This window comes from Hibiscus syriacus, unplaced genomic scaffold (genome assembly GCF_006381635.1).
Source record: "Hibiscus syriacus cultivar Baekdansim isolate YM2019G1 unplaced genomic scaffold, ASM638163v2 tig00112977_pilon, whole genome shotgun sequence".
Lineage (NCBI taxonomy): Eukaryota > Viridiplantae > Streptophyta > Magnoliopsida > Malvales > Malvaceae > Hibiscus > Hibiscus syriacus.
Genome location: NW_024063429.1, coordinates 80,675 through 102,781, shown reverse-complemented (window position 1 = coordinate 102,781; position 22,107 = coordinate 80,675). Strand labels below are relative to the sequence as shown.

At 34.8% G+C, this 22,107-nt stretch overlaps 1 protein-coding gene across 2 annotated transcripts; it reads left to right on the top strand.

The window, feature by feature from the left end:
* Nucleotides 1-1,525: 1,525 nt before the first annotated feature.
* LOC120184908 lies at nucleotides 1,526-21,520 on the top strand. 2 transcript variants are annotated; one of them, XM_039189264.1, is made up of 3 exons: nucleotides 1,526-1,658; nucleotides 20,228-21,351; nucleotides 21,427-21,520. In XM_039189264.1, exon 2 carries the CDS (start codon nucleotides 20,259-20,261, stop codon nucleotides 21,285-21,287), a length of 1,029 nt encoding a protein of 342 aa, XP_039045195.1. In that variant the 5' UTR covers nucleotides 1,526-1,658; nucleotides 20,228-20,258; the 3' UTR covers nucleotides 21,288-21,351; nucleotides 21,427-21,520. The 2 variants fall into 2 exon arrangements, with proteins under 2 accessions (XP_039045195.1, XP_039045194.1); XM_039189263.1 differs by having other exon boundaries at nucleotides 1,533-1,658; nucleotides 20,197-21,351; nucleotides 21,427-21,517.
* The last annotated feature ends 587 nt before the right edge of the window (nucleotides 21,521-22,107 follow it).

The following is a 22,107-nucleotide window of genomic DNA, read 5'->3' as shown; positions in this document are numbered from 1 at the left end:
TAATCCAACTAAATATATTTTAATATTCAACATTAAACAGATAACAATATTTTTTAATTTGAAATATTCAAAAGATAAAACTCTTTTATTAATCAAATTAAACAAATATTATTTTAATTTAAAATATACAAAAATATATAATTATCTTTAATATTCAAAGTTAAAAAGACAACAAATATTTTTTTAAATTAGCATATTTAAAGAGTAATTATCTTACTAATATTTAAATTAAATAATATATTTAATTTACAATGGTCGAAAGGTAAATTTCTTTTATTTTAAACTTAAACATATATTATTTAATTTAACATATATTATTTTAATTTAAAATATACAAAAATAATAAGTTAACTTATATATTATTTTTTAATAAATAATAAAATAGTAAACCTTAATATCCTCGTACAGTATTAGTAAATTTTATTTTTAGTTAAAAAAATAAGGTAATTTTTTTAGAAATCTTAATGAGCAATGAGTCGAGCTTAACAAGCAACGAGTCGAGTTAAGCAGTAAATTTTTTTAATGACCACAATTTTAACGAGCTTAATGAACAACTAGTTGAGTCGAGCAACAAATTTTTTAACGAGTGCGAATCGAACATTGTCTAACATACGATCGACTCACTCAATAAGCACCCCTAGTCATATATAAAATAGTCATACCCGTTGAGACCTATTTAGAAGTTTTTTTTTCTCTAAAATTTTTTAACAACTAATCTTTTACGTTTTTTAAATATTATAATTTTTTATTCCTAACTTTAAAATCAAATTGATGTAATGTAAGAATCCGGACAAATATATTTAATCAGGTAGTTAAACCGTTCATATTTTCTTAAATCATAGGTTAGACCTATTTAGAAGTTTTTTCCTCTAAAATTTTCTTTATTATTCTACTTAGGATTAAGATTATAATTAAGTTATAAAAACATGTAATAGTCCATTAATGAAAATTAATAATTCAGTAACATTTTATAGAAAATAGATAATTATAATAATTTTAGCGCAAATTTTCAAATATTAGTGACGTGGATGTAATATATATATATATAAGGGTAAATTATACGTTTAGTATCTAAATTATTAATCTTGGTCTGTTTTAGTATCTAAACTTGTAATTTTTTCAAAATTATATCAAAAATTTAATTTTTGTTTCAGCTTAGTACACCATCATTAAAAACTTTATTTCTTTTAGTTTAGTATCCATTCAAATTTTAATATTAAATTTTTTAAAAAAATTAAAAGTTTATATATTAAAATAATTAAAAATTAATGATTTATATATTATTAAACTTTTAACTGCAGTTACTAAAATGAAATAAAATGATTTTAAAAAATTTATGAACTAAGTACTAAACAATTAGTTTACCATATATAAAAGAAGTCCATAAGGTAAGAACGCGTGCTGATATGTCATCTTCCATCGAATGCTGAACGGCGCCGACTTAAAAGAATAGTGTACGGAGGTTGTCCACGTCAGCTGCCTTCCCTATATATAAGCTGGCTCGAAACACGTAAGAGGCCGCCTCGCCTCTTTTCTTCTCACCTTTTCCCAATCCCTAATTTATCAAATTTAATCATTTCGTATTAGAAAATAATTGGATTTGGATTAAAGAATCTTAGCCTCCAAATCAATCCTTGAAGTTGTGGTCGAAGTTGCTGGTAATAACCTTATTCCAAAAATCTCTCCTTTTTTTAGGAGTTTCTAAGTGTTCGATTGTACCGTCGATTTCTTTCCTGTTCTTCTTGGATCGTTTAAGAGCTTCTGATTCGACTACGTTCGTTGACCCCCCTTTTTTAGCTGGGGATAGTGTGCTTAATGCTTGATTTTTCGTATTTGGGATGTATTGATTTGTTAAACTTTACAACTTCAAGAAATTTTATTTGTTAGTTTATTGCCGCCTCCAGTATTCTTGTCATTTCTTGTGTGTTTGCCTTGAATTTAATATAAGATTTTGATGCTGGGAAGTTAGTTGAACTGAATAGCTAATTCTACGAAATGTGAAGTTAAGAATTTCAATTTTCAGTGCTTGTAGTTAGGGATTGTCGTAACCGTTTTCGTCCGGGCACGAAATATTAATTTATGGTGGGGAATTAATGTTAATAAATAATTTTGAAAATAATTTGTGAGTCGCCATCGACCTTTTGGATCAGGTAGGCGAATACTAAAAATTTTCTTTTAAAATAGTTTTTAAGAAAACCATATTTAAAAGATGAACTGATCTGCGTTTTATAACCAAAAATTTGTTCTTTTTAATAATAAAAAGGGGTTCGTGGTCGGTTACGTTTAGGGAAGGATTAGCACCCCTACAACGCCCAAAATTGGTACTTTTTAATTATAAATTGTCTCTATTATTAAAATTTAAAAAAAATCAAAAATATATTTAATTTATTATTCTATTATTTCAAAATTATATAAAAAAAAATATTTATTTATTTAAAAATATCAGAAAAGAACTTCTAGGTGCCTTAAGACAGCTCTTTCTTTGATAAATATTAATTTAAATACTATTGTTTAATTTTAAAACATCAGAATAGGACATCCAGTTGTATTAAGACTGTCCTTTTCTTCGATATAAAAAAATAATTTATTAAAAAAAAATAGATTATATTCATTATATATTTATGACTATATAATAATAGTAAAATTATTTAAAATATAAACAATTAAAACAAAAAAATACAATTAGAACAATATATTTAAAAGTGGTAAAATAAATGAAATATTTAAAATTAGTGACTAAATTATAGTAAAAATTAAAATTAAAAAAAACCTAATTCAAAATTATAGGGTTTAAACATGTTATTTTCATTTTATTAATTTAGTGACTAATTTAAAACTATAAAATTCGAATATCATATTAAAATAAATTAAAATATATACTCGGGATTAAAATATTATTTATCAAAATTAAAGGACTAAATATGAAATTTATCTTAAATATATTATTAATACGGTTAATGGCTAAAATATAATAAATAAAATGTAGAGACCAAATTAAAAGAATCAAAAATTTGATTCAGTGACTAAAAGGTAAAGATTACAAACTAAAGGGATGACGGAAGAGGTTAATCTTTTTATTAATTACGGACAGATCCCTCCCCAAAACGGCGTTTGGGGAGGGCATTTAAGCCCATTCATAGCTGGCCGAAGGGCCAGCATCTCATTTCTTTCTCTTCTTCTTCTCTCAAAAACGAGAGAAGAAGCTTTCTCTCTTCCTTCTCTCTAGCTTCCCTCATCGGAGGGAAGCTGGTTATCAGTCGGCCACCGTGGGCCACCGTCAAAAACACCGCGGCCACCATATCCGGTGGCCGGAAATTATAAATCCCACCCTAAATTAAAGCCTGGTTTTCCCTAAAGCTAGATCCGTAGGTTTTTTAGCCTAAAATACTACTGAAATGCGTAGATCTAAAGTTTATACCTTCGACTTTGACTTTCCGATGGCTCCAAAAAGGCTCCGATGATCAACGGTTCCCTCGGTAAGTTTCTTTTCTTCCTTTTTCCTTTGTTTTTGCTCTGTTGTGGTGGACTGGGATCGTTGGTAGCTGTTGTTTTCTCTGTTTTTTTTCGGTTCTATTTCTCTTTTTTTTTTTTTTTGTTTTCTGTGTCTCGTTCTGTCTCCTCCTTGTCTTGCAGGTGGGTGGTGGCTTTTATAGCCACCACGGTGCGGTCATCGGACGGTCCGAAGAGAGGGCTTTGGTGAGTCACCGGACTACCAGTGGTGACTCACCCCGTAGCCTTGGCGTGGACGGCCGTCGTTGATCTTCTGGAGCCTTCATTCGGGACGTGGCAGCGGCGGAGGCGTCGGCAGTGGGCCATTGGACCACTTGGCAGAGGCGGCGGCTGGGATCTGGAAGCATCAGAGGCGGCTGGCGTGTGGCTAGGGTTTAGAAACCCTAGCTGAAACCTTACTAATTGTTTAGGGTTTCTGGTTGGCTGGACCGGTTCTAGTTGGCTTGTAACTGGGCCGGTCCAGTTGTAATTATTTATTAAATAATAATATATAATATTAATAATAATAATAAATACTAATAATAATAATAATAATAATAATAATAATATTAATAATAATGATATGGATAAAAAATTAATATCTTCAGCTGCCCCTCTTTGCTCATTATTGTGTTAACAAGAATAGGGCAAAGATGAAAAGATAATAAAATTTTTTATCCATTTGGCTTCACTTGATTGTAATGAAGATATTGAATAAATTCTTCTTTTTCTTCAGATGAGTTCTTCTCATTATGAACTTTCTGCTGGGGATGATGTTCCATCAAATGATGAATTCAAGCAAAAGATTGAACAAGTTCTTCTCATTATGAACTTCTTCTTCCTTCTTCAGATGACGAGTTCTTCTCATTATGAACTCTTTCTCTGGAAATGATGATCCATTTGGCGATGAATTCAAGCAAAAGGTTGAACAAGTTCTTCTCATTATGAACTTCTTCCTTCTTCAGATGACGAGTTCTCATTATGAACTCTTTCTCTGGAAATGTTGATCCATCAAGTGATGAATTCAAGCAAAAGGTGAACAAGTTCTTCTCATTATGAACTTCTTCTTCCTTCTTCAGATGAGTTCTTCCATTATGAACTCTTTCTCTGGAAATGATGATCCATCTGGCGATGAATTCAAACAAAAGGTTGAACAAGTTCTTCTCATTATGAACTTCTTCTTCCTTCTTCAGATGAGTTCTTCTTATGAACTCTTTCTCTGGAAATGATGATCCATCTGGCGATGAATTCAAGCAAAAGGTTGAACAAGTTCTTCTCATTATGAACTTCTTCTTCCTTCTTCAGATGACGAGTTCTTCTCATTATGAACTCTTTCTCTGGAAATGTTGATCCACCAAATGATGGATTCATCTTTGCTAAAATCTTTGAAATTCCTGTTAAAATTTCAACAAGAATAAAAAAGAATGAAAATGCATCTATTTTTGCAAATGTCTAAATATGAATGAATAAGTTGTTTGATTTCAGATGGGTGAATTGAGTATTCCTTCAATTGTAAAAACCCAATAGATCTTCTTCTTAGAATCAGAGAATCTATCATCTTTGACAAATGTAGATGTAGATATAATATCACAAAACCTCTTGAGAATAAAACTCAATAGTATAGGCTTTTGAAAAGCTTGCATTCAGACAACATGTTGATTCTGATAACAACTCATCTGATTATGAAGTAACCTTTCAGGATGATTTCACAGATTAATAGTTCTTCTAATACCGAGAAATCCTGAATTCTGATTCTGATAAAATGTTATTCTTGACAAATTTGTGATTCTCAGAAGTTGAAACTTCAAATAGCTTTCCTCCGGAAAAAGGTGGGAAGCCATCATGTGATAATCCTAGTTACAAGCAAAGGCGAAACTCGTGCTATGATTTTTGGGAAAGGAATAAGCAAAAGAAGCTTAAAAGAAACTTCTTAATGAAGACGATCATGTAGTTCATCTTTTAATTCTAATGATTGGTTCTGTAGTTCTTACCAAACCAGATCAGATAACTCAAAGAACACTTCCAGAAGATGCTATTCTGTCTAATCAGATCAGATAACTCAAAGAACACTTCCAGAAGATGCTATTCTGTCTAATCAGATCAGATAACTCAAAGAACACTTCCAGAAGATGCTATTGGCAAATTCATCTTCTAATTTCAATGATGGTTCTGCCAAACCAGATCAGATAACTCAAAGAACACTTCCAGAAGATGCTATTCTGTCTAATCAGATCAGATAACTCAAAGAACACTTCCAGAAGATGCTATGTTTTCCAACCAGATCAGATAACTCAAAGAACACTTCCAGAAGATGCTATGTTCTTCAACCAGATCAGATAACTCAAAGAACACTTCCATAAGATGCTATGTTTTTCCAACCAGATCAGATAACTCAAAGAACACTTCCAGAAGATGCTATGTTCTGTCTAACCAGATCAGATAACTCAAAGAACACTTCCAGAAGATGCTATTCTGTCTAATCAGATCAGATAACTCAAAGAACACTTCCAGAAGATGCTATGTTCTTCTAACCAGATCAGATAACTCAAAGAACACTTCCAGAAGATGCTATGTTCTTCTAACCAGATCAGATAACTCAAAGAACACTTCCAGAAGATGCTATTGAGCACATAAAAGGTTGAATTGTTTATAAACATGTTCAGGAAGTGCCGAATTGACAGAAAGGATCTGTAAGGCTTCTGAAGCTTATGACAATGAGCCACCTTCGAGTGTCCAGAAGTATGTTCTTGATGAGTGCTGAAAATGGAATCTAGTATGGGTTGGAAGGAATAAAGTTACTCCACTTGAACCTGATGAGGTGGAAATGCTTCTAGGTTTCCTTAAAAACCATATACAAGGATCTGTATAGAAACATGTTTCCTAGTGATATCAATGTCTTGTTTCTTTTTGCTGGAATCATATGCAAAGATCATCTTCTACTGTTTATTATATTCTGAAAACAGATGTGCAAGAACTGAATGGTGATCGGTTGGAGCAATTGATGAGTAGATTTGGCGGATTCGACCCTTGTCGGTAGCACCACTTGTAACAATCTTGATGTTCATGGCTTTAAGCTAGTGATGATTTGCCTACTTTGTATTCCATGTATTTAAAAGTATTAACATAAAGTGATATTCAGAAATCTTTAAATTATTTCAAAATTATGTTAATTCATAGAAAAGAATAAATTGAATTTCCAAAATAAATTGAATCTCAAATAAATTGAACTTGAAATAGATAGAATTGTATTCAAATTTATGGCAAACATATAATGATAAAAATTCAAATGTCTCAACAAATTATAGCATAAGTATTTCTAAATTAATCAAGTTGACAACTTAGAGTAATGATGTAAGCCTTTGTCTGGAAGATCTCAATCGTTGTCAAAATGCTTGTAGATGTGAATCTTCTTCCAAACCATCAAAATCTTAAGAGAGTTCAATTGCCAGATGCCTAATATCAACCTGCATTTGAGCCGCCTTTTCAGGTTTTCAACTCAAATCCTTCCTTTGGTTACAAGATGCCCTTTGCGGGTTTTCACCTTGACCCCTTTTTTCTTTTTTTTTTTTTTTTTTTTTTTTTTTTCTTTTTTTTTTCTTTTTTTTTTTTTTTTTTTCTTCAAGCATAATATTTCTTGACAGAATCCGAGTTTATTGGATTTTTCAGAATTTTTCCATCCATTTCTGCCAAGATCAACGCTCCTCCGGAAAAGGCCTTTTTCACAACGTATGGTCCTTCCCAATTAGGCATCCATTTCCCACGGAAATCTTTATGTATAGGCAAGATCTTTTTTAGTACTAGATCACCCTCTTGGAATTCTCTTGGATGTACTTTTTTGTCATGAGACTTCATCATCCGTTTCTGATACATCTGTCCATGGCAAATAGCTTTCAATCTTTTCTCCTCAATAAGGTTCAATTGATCAACTCTAGCTTGGATCCATTCAGATTCATCCAATTTTATTTCTCTCAATATTCGGAGCGATGGAATCTCAACTTCAATTGGTAAGACTGCTTCCATCCCGTAGACTAAAGAAAAAGGCGTTGCCCCAGTAGATGTTCGAACAGTAGTTCGGTATGCATATAGAGCAAAAGGTAACTTCTCGTGCCAATCTTTGTAAGTTTCAGTAGTCTTTCGTAATGATTCTCTTGATGTTCTTATTTGCTGCTTCAACTGCCCCATTCATCTTTGGACGATATGCCACTGAATTTGCATGTTTGATCTTAAACTGTGCACAAAGTTCGGTCATCATTTGTTGTTCAGTTCAGAGCATTGTCTGTAATAATCCTTTCTGGTAGACCATACCGGCAAACTATCTCTTTCTTTATGAACTTGCAGACTGTGGATCTCTTAATATTGGTATATGAAGCAGCTTCAACCCATTTGGTAAAATAATCAATTGCCACAAGGATGAAACAATGTCCATTTGATGCTTTTGGTGTGATTGCCCCAATGACATCTATTCCCCACATAGAAAATGGCCAGGGTGCTGTCATTACATGTAAAGGAGATGGGGGTACATGAATCTTGTCTGCATATATCTGGCATTTATGACATTTCCTTGCGTAATCAATGCAATCTGTGTACATAGTAGCCCAATAGTATCCATATCTCATTATTTTTCTGGCCATGGAAAGACCATTTGCATGTGTTCCACATATTCCACTGTGTACTTCTTCAATGACATTTCGGGCTTCACTGGTATTTAAACATCTCAACAGCATTTGATCATTGCTTCTTCTATACATAATCTCGCCATCAAGAAAATATCCAGCAGCATTCTTCTCAAGGTTCTTTTATCAATTTCTGATGCATTTGGTGGATAACTTTGATTTTTGATATATTGCAGGATATCATGATACCATGGTTTACCATCTACCTCTTCTTCCACACTATAACAATGTGCAGGAATTTCATATACTTGCATTTTGATTGGCATCATATCAACCTTCTGAGTTGCCTGAAACATAGCAGCTAATGTAGCCAAAGCATCTGCCATTTGATTTTCTTCTCGAGGGAGATAATTGAATGTAACTTTCTCAAATTCTTTCACTAATTCGAGGGTAAAATTTCGGTATTCCAACAATTTAGGATCTTTTGTTTCCCATTCTCTTCGCAATTGATACACCACTAACGATGAATCTCCATATATCTTGAGAAATTTGATTTTTCTTTCTATAGCTGCTTTCAATCCCATGACACAAGCTTCATATTCCGCCATGTTATTGGTGCAAAAGAACTCCAGTCTACTTGTAAAGGGATAATAAATATTTTCTGGAGAAATTAACACTGCCCCAATTCCTCGTCCCAAAGCATTAGATGCTCCGTCAAAGTAAAGCTTCCAAGTTGCAAATTCATCATTGTTCTGACTTCTTCATTCATGGATATGCATAACAAATCTTCATCGGAAAATTGAAGTTCAAAGGCTGATAATCATTTGATACACGACTGGCCAGAAAATCAGCTATGACACTTCCTTTTTTCGCTTTTTGGTTGACATATAATATCAAACTCAGATAATAACATCTGCCATCTAGCCATTCTGCCTGACAAAGCTGGTGATTCCATTAAGAACTTTAAAGGATCAAGTTTGGATATCAACCAAGTAGTATGGTATAACATATATTGTCTGAGTCTTCGAGTAGTCCACACCAAAGCACAACATAATTTTTGTATTGGTGGATATCGAACTTCACAATCAGTAAATTTTTGCTCAGATAATAAATAGCTTTTTCTTTCCTTCCTGATTCATCATGCTGTCCTAGTACACATCCCATCGAATTTTCGAAGACCGTCAAATAGAGAATTAATGGTCTATCAGGCATTGGTGATACTAAAATGGGGCATTGGATAATATTTCTTAATAATATCCAAAGTTTCTGACATTCTTCATTCCAGACTTCAGGGTTGTTCTTTCGAAGTAATTTGAACACTGGATCACATTTGTCAGTCAATTGAGAAATGAACCGAGATATATAATTTAATCTCCCAAAAAGCCTCGAACTTCTTTTTTTGTATTGGGTGGTGGAAGATCTTGAATTGCTTTGACTTTATCTGGATCAATCTCGATTCCTTTTTTGCTGACCACAAATCCCAAAAGTTTTCCAGAAGTTACCCCAAAAGTGCATTTAGCGGGGTTGAGCTTTAATTGATACTTCCTCAATCTCTGGAAAAGCTTTCTCAGATTTTGAATATGTTCTTCTTCCGTTCTGGATTTGGCAATCATGTCATCTACATATACTTCAATCTCTTTGTGCATCATGTCATGAAACAAAGTTACCATGGCTCTTTGATATGTTGCCCCTGCATTTTTCAATCCAAATGGCATCACTTTATAACAGAATGTGCCCCACATGGTTATAAATGTTGTTTTTTTCCATGTCTTCAGGATTCATTTTTATCTGATTATATCCTGAAAATCCATCCATAAATGAAAACCATGCATGCCCTGCAGTATTGTACCAATGTATCTATGTGGGGTAAGGAAACTATCTTTCGGACTAGCTTTGTTGAGATCTCTGTAATCCACACACATTCGAACTTTCCCATTTTTCTTTGGTACGGGAACAATGTTGGCTACCCATTCTGGGTATTTAGATGCCTGTAGGAAACCTGCATTGATTGTTTCATCACTTCTTCTTTGATTTGCAACAACATTTCTGGCCTCATTCTTCTGAGCTTTTGTTGGACGGTTTATATTCTGGATTGATTGGAAGCTTGTGTATCACTATATCTGTGCTCAAACCAGGCATATCTTGATAAGACCATGCAAAGATATCTTTGAACTCTTGAAGGAGATTTATCAATTCTTGTTTATATGGACTGTCAGAGTGGTACCAATTTTCACCTCTTTTCTGTCTTCATCTGTTCCCAAATTCACAGTCTCAACCTTTCTTTGTGGGGTAGAATTTGTTTGTCTTCTTTTTCTACCAATCTTAATAGTTCAGTAGGAATATCACATTCCAGTTCATCTTCACAACCATTGATTTCTTCCAGACATATAGGATGCTCTAAATTTATCACTGGATTAAATTTAGGAATACACATGCTATTAACACTGTGACACCTGCAAATTTAAATCGGAACATTTCCGAAAGAATATAGTAAATTTATGAAATGTAAAAATGTAAAAAATGTAAAGAATGATTGCCATCTGAAAATTTTAAAGAAAATTTCTTATATTAACATAATTTCTTTTACAAGATAACAAAAAGTTTTCATATTTTTGAGCTAAACATAAAGATTAGTTCTGAATATTACTCTGCATTAATATTAAAAACTATAGGAAGATCTTCAGTGGTCCAATGGTGAGTGTTTCTCCAGGAAGACATGGTCGAATCATATCCAAGTACTTGCCAGTCTTGTTGTTATTCGCGATCATGTTGATAAATAATCCATTCATAGCTTCTTCAACTATGTCTTGTCTTTCATCAACTTTTCTTCTTTAAAGGCTTCAACAAGTTGCTGTTCCACATTAATTGTTCCCCCTGATCTGAATGTTGTTCTCAACTGTGGGAAAGACATGTGTTTCCAAAGGATTTCTCCTCCTTTCAATTTTGCCTTTCTGTCTTCACATCTTCTTTTCATCTCTTTGTTCTTTTGCTGAAGATTGGGCTTAAATCCCAGCCCAAAACGGTCTTTTTTCATCTTGTACTGATGGGAATGAAATCCCTTGAAGATTCTTTCCTAACCTCTCCCAGCTTTAGCTCCGATACCTAAAGTTTGCTGTACCGTCATCTTGGTGCAATCAGACATCTGGGATATGGAATTTTGCTTCCTTCTGCAAAAAGGTTGCATTTACAAATTCAAGAGCTCGAAAAGAGCATTCAAGAGCCTCATCATTGGTGTCGATATATGGAACATCGCTTGTTACAGACGCAATGATTTCTTCTTCAGCACTGATGCATATAGTTGTCCATCAACAACAAATTTCAATTTCTGATGTAATGAAGAAGGAACGGCTCCTGCGAATGAATCCATGGCCTCCCTAATAGACAATTATATGTGGGGTGGATGTCCATCACCACAAAGTCAATATTGTACACGACTGGGCCGATTAACAAAGGTATTTCCATTTTCCCAAGCACTTCTTTTTGAGTACCATCAAATGCTCGTACACATTCTGATAACTCTTCATGTGTGATTGATCCAGAGGCATTCTTTGAAGTGTAACTAGAGGCATCAAATTGAGGGCAGACCCATTGTCAATCAATACTCCTGGCAACACATGACCATGACAATGTGTCGTGATGTTTAAAGCTTTTACTGACCCCATTCCGCCTTCTGGTATTTCATCATCTGTGAAGGTTATGTAATTGTCGGCGGCTATATGTCCCACAATTCTGTCAAGTTTATTGAGGGATATATCTTCGGGGATAAATGTCTGATTGAGAATTTTCATCAAAGCATTCCTATGCGCTTCTGAATTCATCAAAAGATCAAGAATAGAAATTCTCGCCTGTTGTTTGTGTAGTTGTTCAACCACACTATACTCACTATGTTTCAAGAATTTCAAAAATTCTTGAGCTTGCTTTTCTGTCACAGGTTCATTGAATGCTGGAAGGGATTCATCTTCAAATACCTTCTGAGGTATTGCCACAGCTTTTCCTTTTGCTTTCACTTGTTCTGAAGCATTAGATGTTTCGGGAGAGTAACATCTCCCACTTCTTGTAAAGAAACCAACCTCGCTCACTGCTTCAGACGTCAATGTTGTACCCAAACTCTGTATTTTCTCTTCTGTTTTATCTAGAGAATCAGATCCTCTTACCACTGAAACATTGGTAGTATAATTCCAAGGTACCCTGCGGGTATCTTTGTATGGAAATGGTAGAGGAGTGGTGATAACTACCTTCGGCTTATTGGTGCAGGAATCACGTGATGATTTCACATTAATGATCACAGGATCATTTATTCTTTGACTCGGTTAGAATCCTCTGATGAGCAAACTCATTTTCTTTTTTCCTTGATTCTTCTTCAAAGAATTCTATTTCTCTGTTGTTTATCAATTTTTGCACCAAATTTCTAAACTCAGGACATAGTTGAATTTTATGCCCTTTTTCCTGATGATATTCACAATAATTCTTGCATTCATTCTGCTTTGGCATGAATTGTTGTGGAATTATACCGGCTAAAGAAAGCTGTTGAAATATCCAAACAAATGGAGATTTAATTTCAGAAATATCAGTCTTTGCTTTCTTTCTGTTCTCTTCCTGAATTGCATTCACGTTTTTATCTCCATGATTTGGCAATGGATGACTTGATGCGGATGGTGTATTGAATTCCAACTTCCCAGTGTTGATTAAATTTTGAACCACCCTTTTGAATGCTAGACAATTTTCAATAGAATGTCCTGTAATTCCTTCATGGTAAACACAGTGTGCCTTTGTATCATACCAAGGAGGGAATGGTGGTTGCATGGGAACCAAAGGGTAGGGCCGTATAACATCTGCTTTTAACAGCGAATCATAGATCTCTGCATATGATACTGGTAAAGGTGTAAAAGATAACCTTTCATTTTCTTTTCGAGATCCTCTGGACTCTGCTCGATTAGTGTTTGTTTCCTCTTTCTTAACCCTTGGCTGGGTTATTGTAACACTTTTCGATGAATCCCTGCTGTAAGAATTTGCATTGTTGACTTCATTCTCCTTTTTCCGGTATGTAGGTCTTTTGGAACTAGACCCATCATTCGATTCAATCTTGCCACTTTTCAAGACATTTTCAATTAATTCTCCAGAAATGACCAAATCTGCAAAATTTCTGGTTGCATTCCCCATTAGATGATTTAAATAAGGGGCCTTCAATGTATGGACAAACATAACTGTGGCCTCTTTTTCTGACAAAGGTGGTTGAACTTGGGCCGCAGTGTCACGCCATCTCTGGGCATACTGTCTGAATGTTTCATTATTCTTTTTCTCCAAATTCTGGAGAGTCCATCTATCAGGGACCATGTCTGTCACATGGCGGTACTGCTCTAAAAATGCTTTAGCCAAATCTTTCCAGGATCTAATGTTGGCTTTAGTCAATTGAGTATACCATTTTAAAGCCGGTCCTGTCAAACTATCCTGGAAGCAGTGAATTAACAATTTCTCGTCTTTCACATATCCTGCCATTCTTCGACAAAACATAGTAATGTGGGATGAAGGGCATGTAGTACCGTTATATTTATCAAATTCGGGAGCTTTGAACTTGATAGGGAGGATTAGGTCTGGAACCAAACTAACTCACTAGCATCAAATCCATAGAATGATTCAGTTATTTCCACGGATTTCATTCGTTCTTCTAAGCTCTTGATCTGTCTGGTCAGCTCTTCATTTACTTTTTTTTCTCATTCAGCTCATTCAAATCTGGGATCAAATGCTCAGTATTAAGATCCCCTATTTCACATCGGATATAAGCGGATTTTGCTTGAAGATGCAGGATCCACTTGTTGTTCTCATGTGGTTTGACTTCTTGTAATGCAGATGTACGAGCATTGATTTGTATAGGGGTAGTACCAGAGTGATAAATTGATTCTGGTGGAAAACCTAGAGGGTATATGGGTTCTTGGTCAAAAGATACAGGATTTTCCTGCATTTTTCCACTGATAGCCTGCCTTTTAAACATATCCTCTATCTTCTTCATCATACTGTCTTGTGAATTTGCAATGCTGGCTTCAATTTTTCCAGCTTCATTCTCATTTCTCTTGTTCTTTATGATGCTGTTCCTCAATACGCTGTATTTATCCTCCATAATTCTCTTAGTGGCTTGTCTAGTACCGTAGTGATGTAGTATTTCTCTTTTGGCCAGAGTAACTGCGATTAAAAAATCTTTTAATATTATTTTTTCAAATTTTAATTAATGAATTTTAACTTAATAAATAAAATGATAATTTATAGCGAAAATTATGGAATGAATGATGAATGTATGCAAAATGCATGTATGAAAAAAGATATTGATCCCAAAAAGTTAACTGTCATAGAACAACTTTCATCGGCATACAAAAGTTTCTTTATAATAGTTCATAACTACAGATAAGGCGTAGCTTTCCTATTAAGCTCTATAATTTCTTTCATTAACCATGACACCTTCTTTCCACACTTAGAAACTGGATCAACGTGATGCTCAATTATTTCGGCTTCAACAGCTAGTTCCCCAACATATCTGGCAACCTCGCTCATTTGCACCATGGCCTCGAACACCATATTGCTTCTTTCTTCACTTCTTTCGACATAGAACTCAGTTGACTTTTGCCATTGTTCAGTTGTTCCTTCAAGAGTTTGCTCTAACTCAGTGATTCTGACTTGACAATTGTGCATAATTTTTTCAAGATCTCTAATGCGTCTTTGCAGTGAAGCATTTTCCTCATTACTTTCTTTGAGATCTTTAGGTCCTAGACGAACCTTTTCTTGAAACAATGATTCTTCAAGTTGCAAAATGTAAGCATTAAACTCTGAGTTTTTGTTTCTAGACTGATCCAGATCCTCTTCAAGTTTTGTTCGTGCTTCTTGCGTTCTTTGATTAAGCTTCTGGATTTGAACATCTTTGTTTCTGCATCTTTGCATCCAATTGCTAGCCATCTCCTGTTCTACCTCAAGTCTGGTATTGAAATTTTTCCTTTCCAGTTCCCATTTTTCTTTTTCAACATTGGATTCTTCCATCTTTTGGCCTCTGACTTCAAGTTCAGCAATCAACTGGTTCATCTCAGATTCAAATCCCTTGAACATGCTATTTTTCTCGCCTTCAAATTTAACAAAGATGTCATTCTTCATCTCTTCTAAATCTTTGGCTCGATCTCTTTCTCTTTGCATTTCCTTCATGATCTCACGGTGTTCAGCCTTGTGTTTTATAATTCGCTCTCTTCTGTCGACCTCGAAATCTTCCATTTTTTGCTTTCCTTTTTCCAGGCTTTTGAGTAGACGGCTATTCTTTCCTTTCAGATCTTCAACTCGTCTTTTCTCAATGTTCAATTCTCTGGTCATCTGTACCGTCGATTGGCTGGGTCCTGATGCTTTTCGGGATTTATATAACTCCTGGTAATCTTTCTGTAAGGCTCTGTATTCATCCTAACCTTTTTCTTTATCTTTTCTCAACATTGCACATTGTATGAATGAAAGTCAATGTCAACCCCAACATACTTTATCTTGTCTCATTTGCTCTAATTCTTTCGACCAGCCATCTCTTTCTGCTTCAAACTCAGCTTTCAGGATTTCAATCTCTGATGGAACCACCTTGATGCGATCATCCATAGAAATATTCTCATTTTGATCTGGTAGAGGAATATTTTCGTTTTTCCTGATAGATCTCCATTCTTCATAATCAGGAGTTAGCATTTCTTTTGCTGCTTTAGCTCGGATACAAAAAGTTGTTTTCCAAGCTGTAACGGCTTCCATGATGTTTCTTTTATAATTTTTGCTGTGGAATGCAAACTCAGATGACTGTAGTCCAGCAGTGACAGGTACAAATTGACGACCTTCATACTGTCTTATAACCAGAAGTGGTGCATATCCAATTCCTCCCCATAATCCGAGCAGCATTATCCAGTTGTAATTACCACATCTGTAAAAGAATTCCCTTTGGATTTGCCATGGGGCGCGCCAAACAACGTCATTGCTTTGCAGATTTCTAAAGGCATTAATCCACATATCCTTCTTAATTTCTTTCGGCCATTCCTGCTCTAGAAATTCTTTTAATGGTGAGTAATCCGTATTGAAGCGTCGGTATGAAACCTTTTCCGTCCTCCAGAAATGACTACGGATCCAAACATATAACAACTGGGTACACCCTGAGAATCGTCCACCTCCTAGCCTTCTGCAAGCATTTAACGATCTGAAGGTCTCTGCTAGGATGGCAGAAACAGGGTTAATCTTCTTTGGCAGTTGTTCAAACAAGTCTACTACTGCAGCTTCAATATATCCCAATGCTTTTGGGAAATGACCATACCATATATACCCAGAGCAAATAGATCGAATCGTACTTTAGCGTCTGGATGACTCTGAATAAGCTCTCTGATGTTGGTCCAAGCAATGCCTTCGCTTTCGCCTTTTTGTTTTGTACGGGATGCTACCCATTCTTCTCGTACCCCAGCAATCTTTGCTAATTTAACTCGAAAGGGCTGAGTTTTAATTGACTTTGAATATATTCGACTCTCCAAAGCAACTTCAAGATGTAACAAAGTTGTATATTCTTCAATAGTAGGGACCAAGTCCTCCTTATTGAAAGTGAAGCAATTGTACCCTGGATTCCAGAATTGAACTAGGGCTCTGAGTAATTCATCATCAACTTCAACATAGAGCAAATATGGGATGTCTCCGTAAGTCTGATAAAACTGCAATTTTTTGTTTGAATCCCAACTTTCCCAAATGCTTCGCAAATCTTGCATATCATTTCTTTTTAGTGAAACTGAAGCATAACTGGCCAAGTCAGATACATAATCATCCTGCAGACTATCTCCTTCTTGTCTTTGTAAATCCTCAGCCCACTGTCTTACTTCTGAGTTCAGAATTATTTGATTTGAACACTTTTTATCCATAGATGAAGGCTTTCCAATGCGACAATTAACACAAGGATCAATGTCTTTTATCCTGTATGATGCAATGCAAACAGAAAAATAATGAACACAAAAAAAAAAAAATAAGTTAGTTTAAAGGATAATAACATTTATTTAATTTAAACATGCTTTTCTAAATAAACATGTAAAATAAATTAACAGGAAATACATAATTCATTTCTCCTGTGTGTACACCTATTTTGGACAAAATTTCGGCATGACTTCTGATTGGAAGAGTTTCTAAGGTTTTTATATGCAGGGTTTCAGATCTAGGAGTAAAGGTACCCGAATTGTCCTTGTTAGTGCCCCCTTGGGTTGCTAACCCTCAATCCTAGTCCATTACAGACTAAAGTGAATCGAGTTCAATTCGAGGGGATACATTTCTCTATGCCTGACACGGAGAATAAATTCTCACGAAGACAGAGAGCATATGAACCCCGAAAGTTACTTGCTAGGTCTGACACGGAGAATAAATTCTCACGAAGACGTTGCTTTCACTTTCACTTAAAAGGGACAACTCAATTATAGAGCTTTATGTTATGCAATGCAAGTGTTGTGTGTGAGGAGAAATGTTCAAACTTTAGAAAAATAAATAATGAAATGAAATACTTACAAATAAAATAAAACATATAAATATTATAATAAAAATTTGAAAAGAAAGAATTAAAAATTAAATATATTAACTTTTAATTTTTTAATTAATAGAGACAATTTATAATTGATTTTTAAAAGTTTGACCAGTCCCCAGCAGAGTCGCCAAGCTGTCGTAACCGTTTTTCGTCCGGGCACGAAATATTAATTTATGGTGGGGAAATTAATGTTAATAAATAATTTTGAAAATAATTTGTGAGTCGCCATCGACCTTTTGGATCAGGTAGGTCGAATACCTAAAAATTTTCTTTTAAAATAGTTTTAAGAAAACATATTTAAAAGATGAACTGATCTGCGTTTATAACCAAAAATTTGTTCTTTTTAATAATAAAAGGGGTTCGTGGTCGGTTACGTTAGGGAAGGATTAGCACCCTACAACGCCCAAAATTGGTACTTTTTAATTATAAATTGTCTCTATTATTAAAATTTAAAAAAATCAAAAATATATTTAATTTATTATTCTATATTTCAAATTATATAAAAAAATATTTATTTATTTAAAAATATCAGAAAAGAACTTCTAGGTGCCTTAAGACAGCTCTTTTCTTTGATAAATATTAATTTAAATAATATGTTTAATTTTAAAACATCAGAATAGGACATCCATTGTATTAAGACTGTCCTTTTCTTCGATATAAAAAATAATTTATTAAAAAAAATATGATTTATTATTATATATATATTTATGACTATATAATAATAGTAAAATATTAAATATATAAACAATTAAAACAATAAAATACATTAGAACAATATATTTAAAAGTGGTAAAATAAATGAAAATATTTAAAATTAGTGACTAAATTATAGTAAAAATTAAAATTAAAAAAAACCTAATTCAAAATTATAGGGTTTAAACATGTTATTTTCATATTTTATTAATTTAGTGACTAATTTAAAACTATATAAAATTCGAATATCATATTAAAATAAATTAAAAATATATACTCGGGATTAAAATATTATTTATCAAAATTAAAGGACTAAATGAAATTTATCTAAATATATTATTAATACGGTTAATGGCTAAAATATAAATAAATAAAATGTAGACCAAATTAAAAGAATCAAAAATTGATTCAGTGACTAAAAGGTAAAGATTACAAACTAAAGGGATGACGGAAGAGGTTAATCTTTTTATTAATTACGGACAGATCCCTCCCCAAAACGCGTCGTTTGGGGGGGCTATTTAAGCCCATTCTAGCTGGCCCGAAGGGCCAGCATCTCATTTCTTTCTTCTTCTTCTTCTCTCAAAAACGAGAGAAGAAGCTTTCTCTCTTCCTCTCTCTAGCTTCCCTCATCGGAGGGAAGCTGGTTATCAGTCGGCCACCGTGGGCCACCGTCAAAACCACCGCCGGCCACCATATCCGGTGGCCGAAATTATAAATCCCACCCTAAATTAAAGCCTGGTTTCCCTAAAGCTAGATCCGTAGGTTTTTTAGCCTAAAATACTACTGAATGTTAGATCTAAAGTTTATACCTTCGACCTTTGACTTCCGATGGCTCCAAAAAGGCTCCGATGATCAACGGTTCCTCGTAAGTTTTTTTCTTCCTTTTCCTTGTTTTGCTCTGTTGTGGTGGACTGGGATCGTTGGTAGTTGTTTTCTCTTTTTTTTTCGGTTCTATTCTCTTTTTTTTTTTTTTTGTTTCTGTGTCTCGTTCTGTCTCCTCCTTTTGTCTTGCAGGTGGGTGGTGGCTTTTATAGCCACCACCGGTGCGGTCATCGGACCGGTCCGAAGAGAGGGCTTTGGTGAGTCACCGGACTACCAGTGGTGACTCACCCCGTAGCCTTGGCGTGGACGGCCGTCGTTGATCTTCTGGAGCCTTCATTCGGGACGTGGCAGCGGCGGAGGCGTCGGCAGTGGGCCATTGGACCACTTGGCAGTGAGGCGGCGGCTGGGATCTGGAAGATCAGAGGCGGCTGGCGTGTGGCTAGGGTTAGAACCCTAGCTGAACCTTACTAATTGTTTAGGGTTTGGTTGGCTGGACCGGTTCTAGTTGGCTTGTAACTGGGCCGGTCCAGTTGTAATTATTTATTAAATAATATATAATATTAATAATAATAATAAATACTAATAATAATAATAATAATAATATTAATAATAATGATATGGATAAAAAATTAATATCTTCAGGGATGCTTGGGTTATTAGAATTGATTTTCTGTATTGAAAATTGATAACTTCTACATCTTGCATTAAACTTGTTAGGTATTGGAAAATATTATGCAGGGTGCTTTTGGCATCTAAGGTTTGTGTAGACCCTGACTTTTCTTTTCTTTTTAATGGATGCTTTATTTTGTTGAGTTGTCTGTAAGAAGTATGGTTTTATGCAAAGAGAAGAAGCTATGTGAGTAGGAGTCTGAGACAGTAGTGTGATGCAAAGAAGCAAGAAGATGGGAAACATACTTTAAGATTTTGAATGAGCTTAGGGTTGCTATGGAAAAAGAAATCCTGATAAACCCATAGACAGTGTTTATTTGTGACATTTATCTGCGATTGTTGTCAGTTTTTTTTACTTTCAATTGTCAGTTTTCTGCCTTCTCAAAGTCTAGTCATTTAGCATTTTGTCTTTGTACATCAAAGGTATCAACATGCCGAAGGAAAGAAGAGATCGTTCCATGTCCTTTGATAGGTGTAGGAGATCTCCTTTTTCATGTAGCTCCAGCTATAGTCGCCAATCTTCATCTAAAGTCCCTTCAGAAACTGAAGAAAATATAAAGGAATGGGAAGATGCCAGGTGCCCTGTATGTATGGAACATCCTCACAATGCGGTTCTCCTCATATGTTCTTCCCATGAGAAAGGTTGTCGTCCATACATGTGTGATACAAGTTATCGCCACTCAAACTGTTTTGATCAGTTTCGCAAGTCATTTATGGACACCTTAGCAACAACACCAGAAGATCCTCAACAAGAAGAAGCTCAACTTGTAACCACTAATTTATCACCAACCATTACTGCAAATTCAGTATCAACTGCCACTGACTTGCAGGAAGAAAGAACTGAGGAAGGGAACTCGACCCCATTCAGTGCCTCGTCTGAGAACCAGGTGCTTTCAAAATTAGTATGTCCTCTGTGTCGTGGTGAGGTAAAAGATTGGGTTATTGTAGAGCCTGCTCGTTGTTTCATGAATGCCAAATCTAGAAGCTGTTCGTCTGAATCATGTAATTTTACTGGTGCTTATAAAGACCTAAGGAAGCATGCAAGACTTGAGCACCCTTCTGTGCGCCCTTCAGAGGCTGAGCCTGAGCGACAGAGAAATTGGAGAAGGTTGGAGCGTCAGAGAGATCTCGGGGACTTGCTCAGCATGCTGCAATCTTCATTTGGGGATGAGAGGACTGATGACAATGTTCTGCCGATTGATGATGGAAGTTCGCTCACTGTCTTTTTCCTAATTCGAATGTTTCGACCAGGTTCTAATCATAGGAGCAGCAGCTGGTCTCGCGCATCAAGGGCGAGAGCTCAATCAAGTACTAGGAGAAGATCTACCAGGCTCTGGGGCGAAAGCTATGATGGGGAAAGTGGATCTACCAGAGATGAGGACAATGCGTCTTCAGATAATGGATCGTTTCCTTGGAGGCGCCGTGTTAGGAGACAGACGACTCCTGACAATCAACAATGACACCGATAGTGTGATTGTATATTTAATATGATCAGTTGATTGTTGCGTGTGAAAGTTTCAATTTGTAAGTGTCACTCATTAATCTACACCTTGTATGGCTGAATAGTGTATCTGAACCGACTGATTTTTTGTGTTTCAGGTAGGAGTGGAAGAGAAATGCAAGTCTATTGCCCGAGTGCCTGTATCTGTTCCGCGCGGCATGGAACATATTTGGTCCAAGTGCTGGATAGGATCAAATGAGTGATTGTATCTTGGAACTTAACTCATTCAGTAAGCATACCATTATTTCTTTCTTGCAAGCCATGATCACTAGGACTACAATAATTTCAACTTTTTTCCTTTCAACTGTTGAGATATAAAGGGTTAGTGTTCATTCTGAAAGTATGATGATGTTCATGGCAATCCATTTCCTTCAAAATATTCTTCAACAAGAGGAAAGAAAAGATTAAGTGAATTCACCAAAGGAAATGCTAATTCGAACCATTTGTAGAGTCAAATATTATGTACATTTGTTTATTCACTGAATTTCTCAAAATTTGACCTAAATCGGTCTTTGAACTTTTGAATGTTTTGATTTCATCTTTAAATAATGATTCGCTTTAAATCAGTTTTCAATATTTTAAACGTTCCTGCTTCATTCCAAACTACGTCCTTTGTTAATAAATTGTTAAACAGCATAGATGTCGATTATATAATATAATATGGTGTAAATAATAATTGATGTTGTATCACATTTTTACAATTCTTATTTAGAATAAAACTCAAGTTTTTATTTCATTTTTAATTCTATTCGTTATAGGATAAATTACACCGTTCTTTA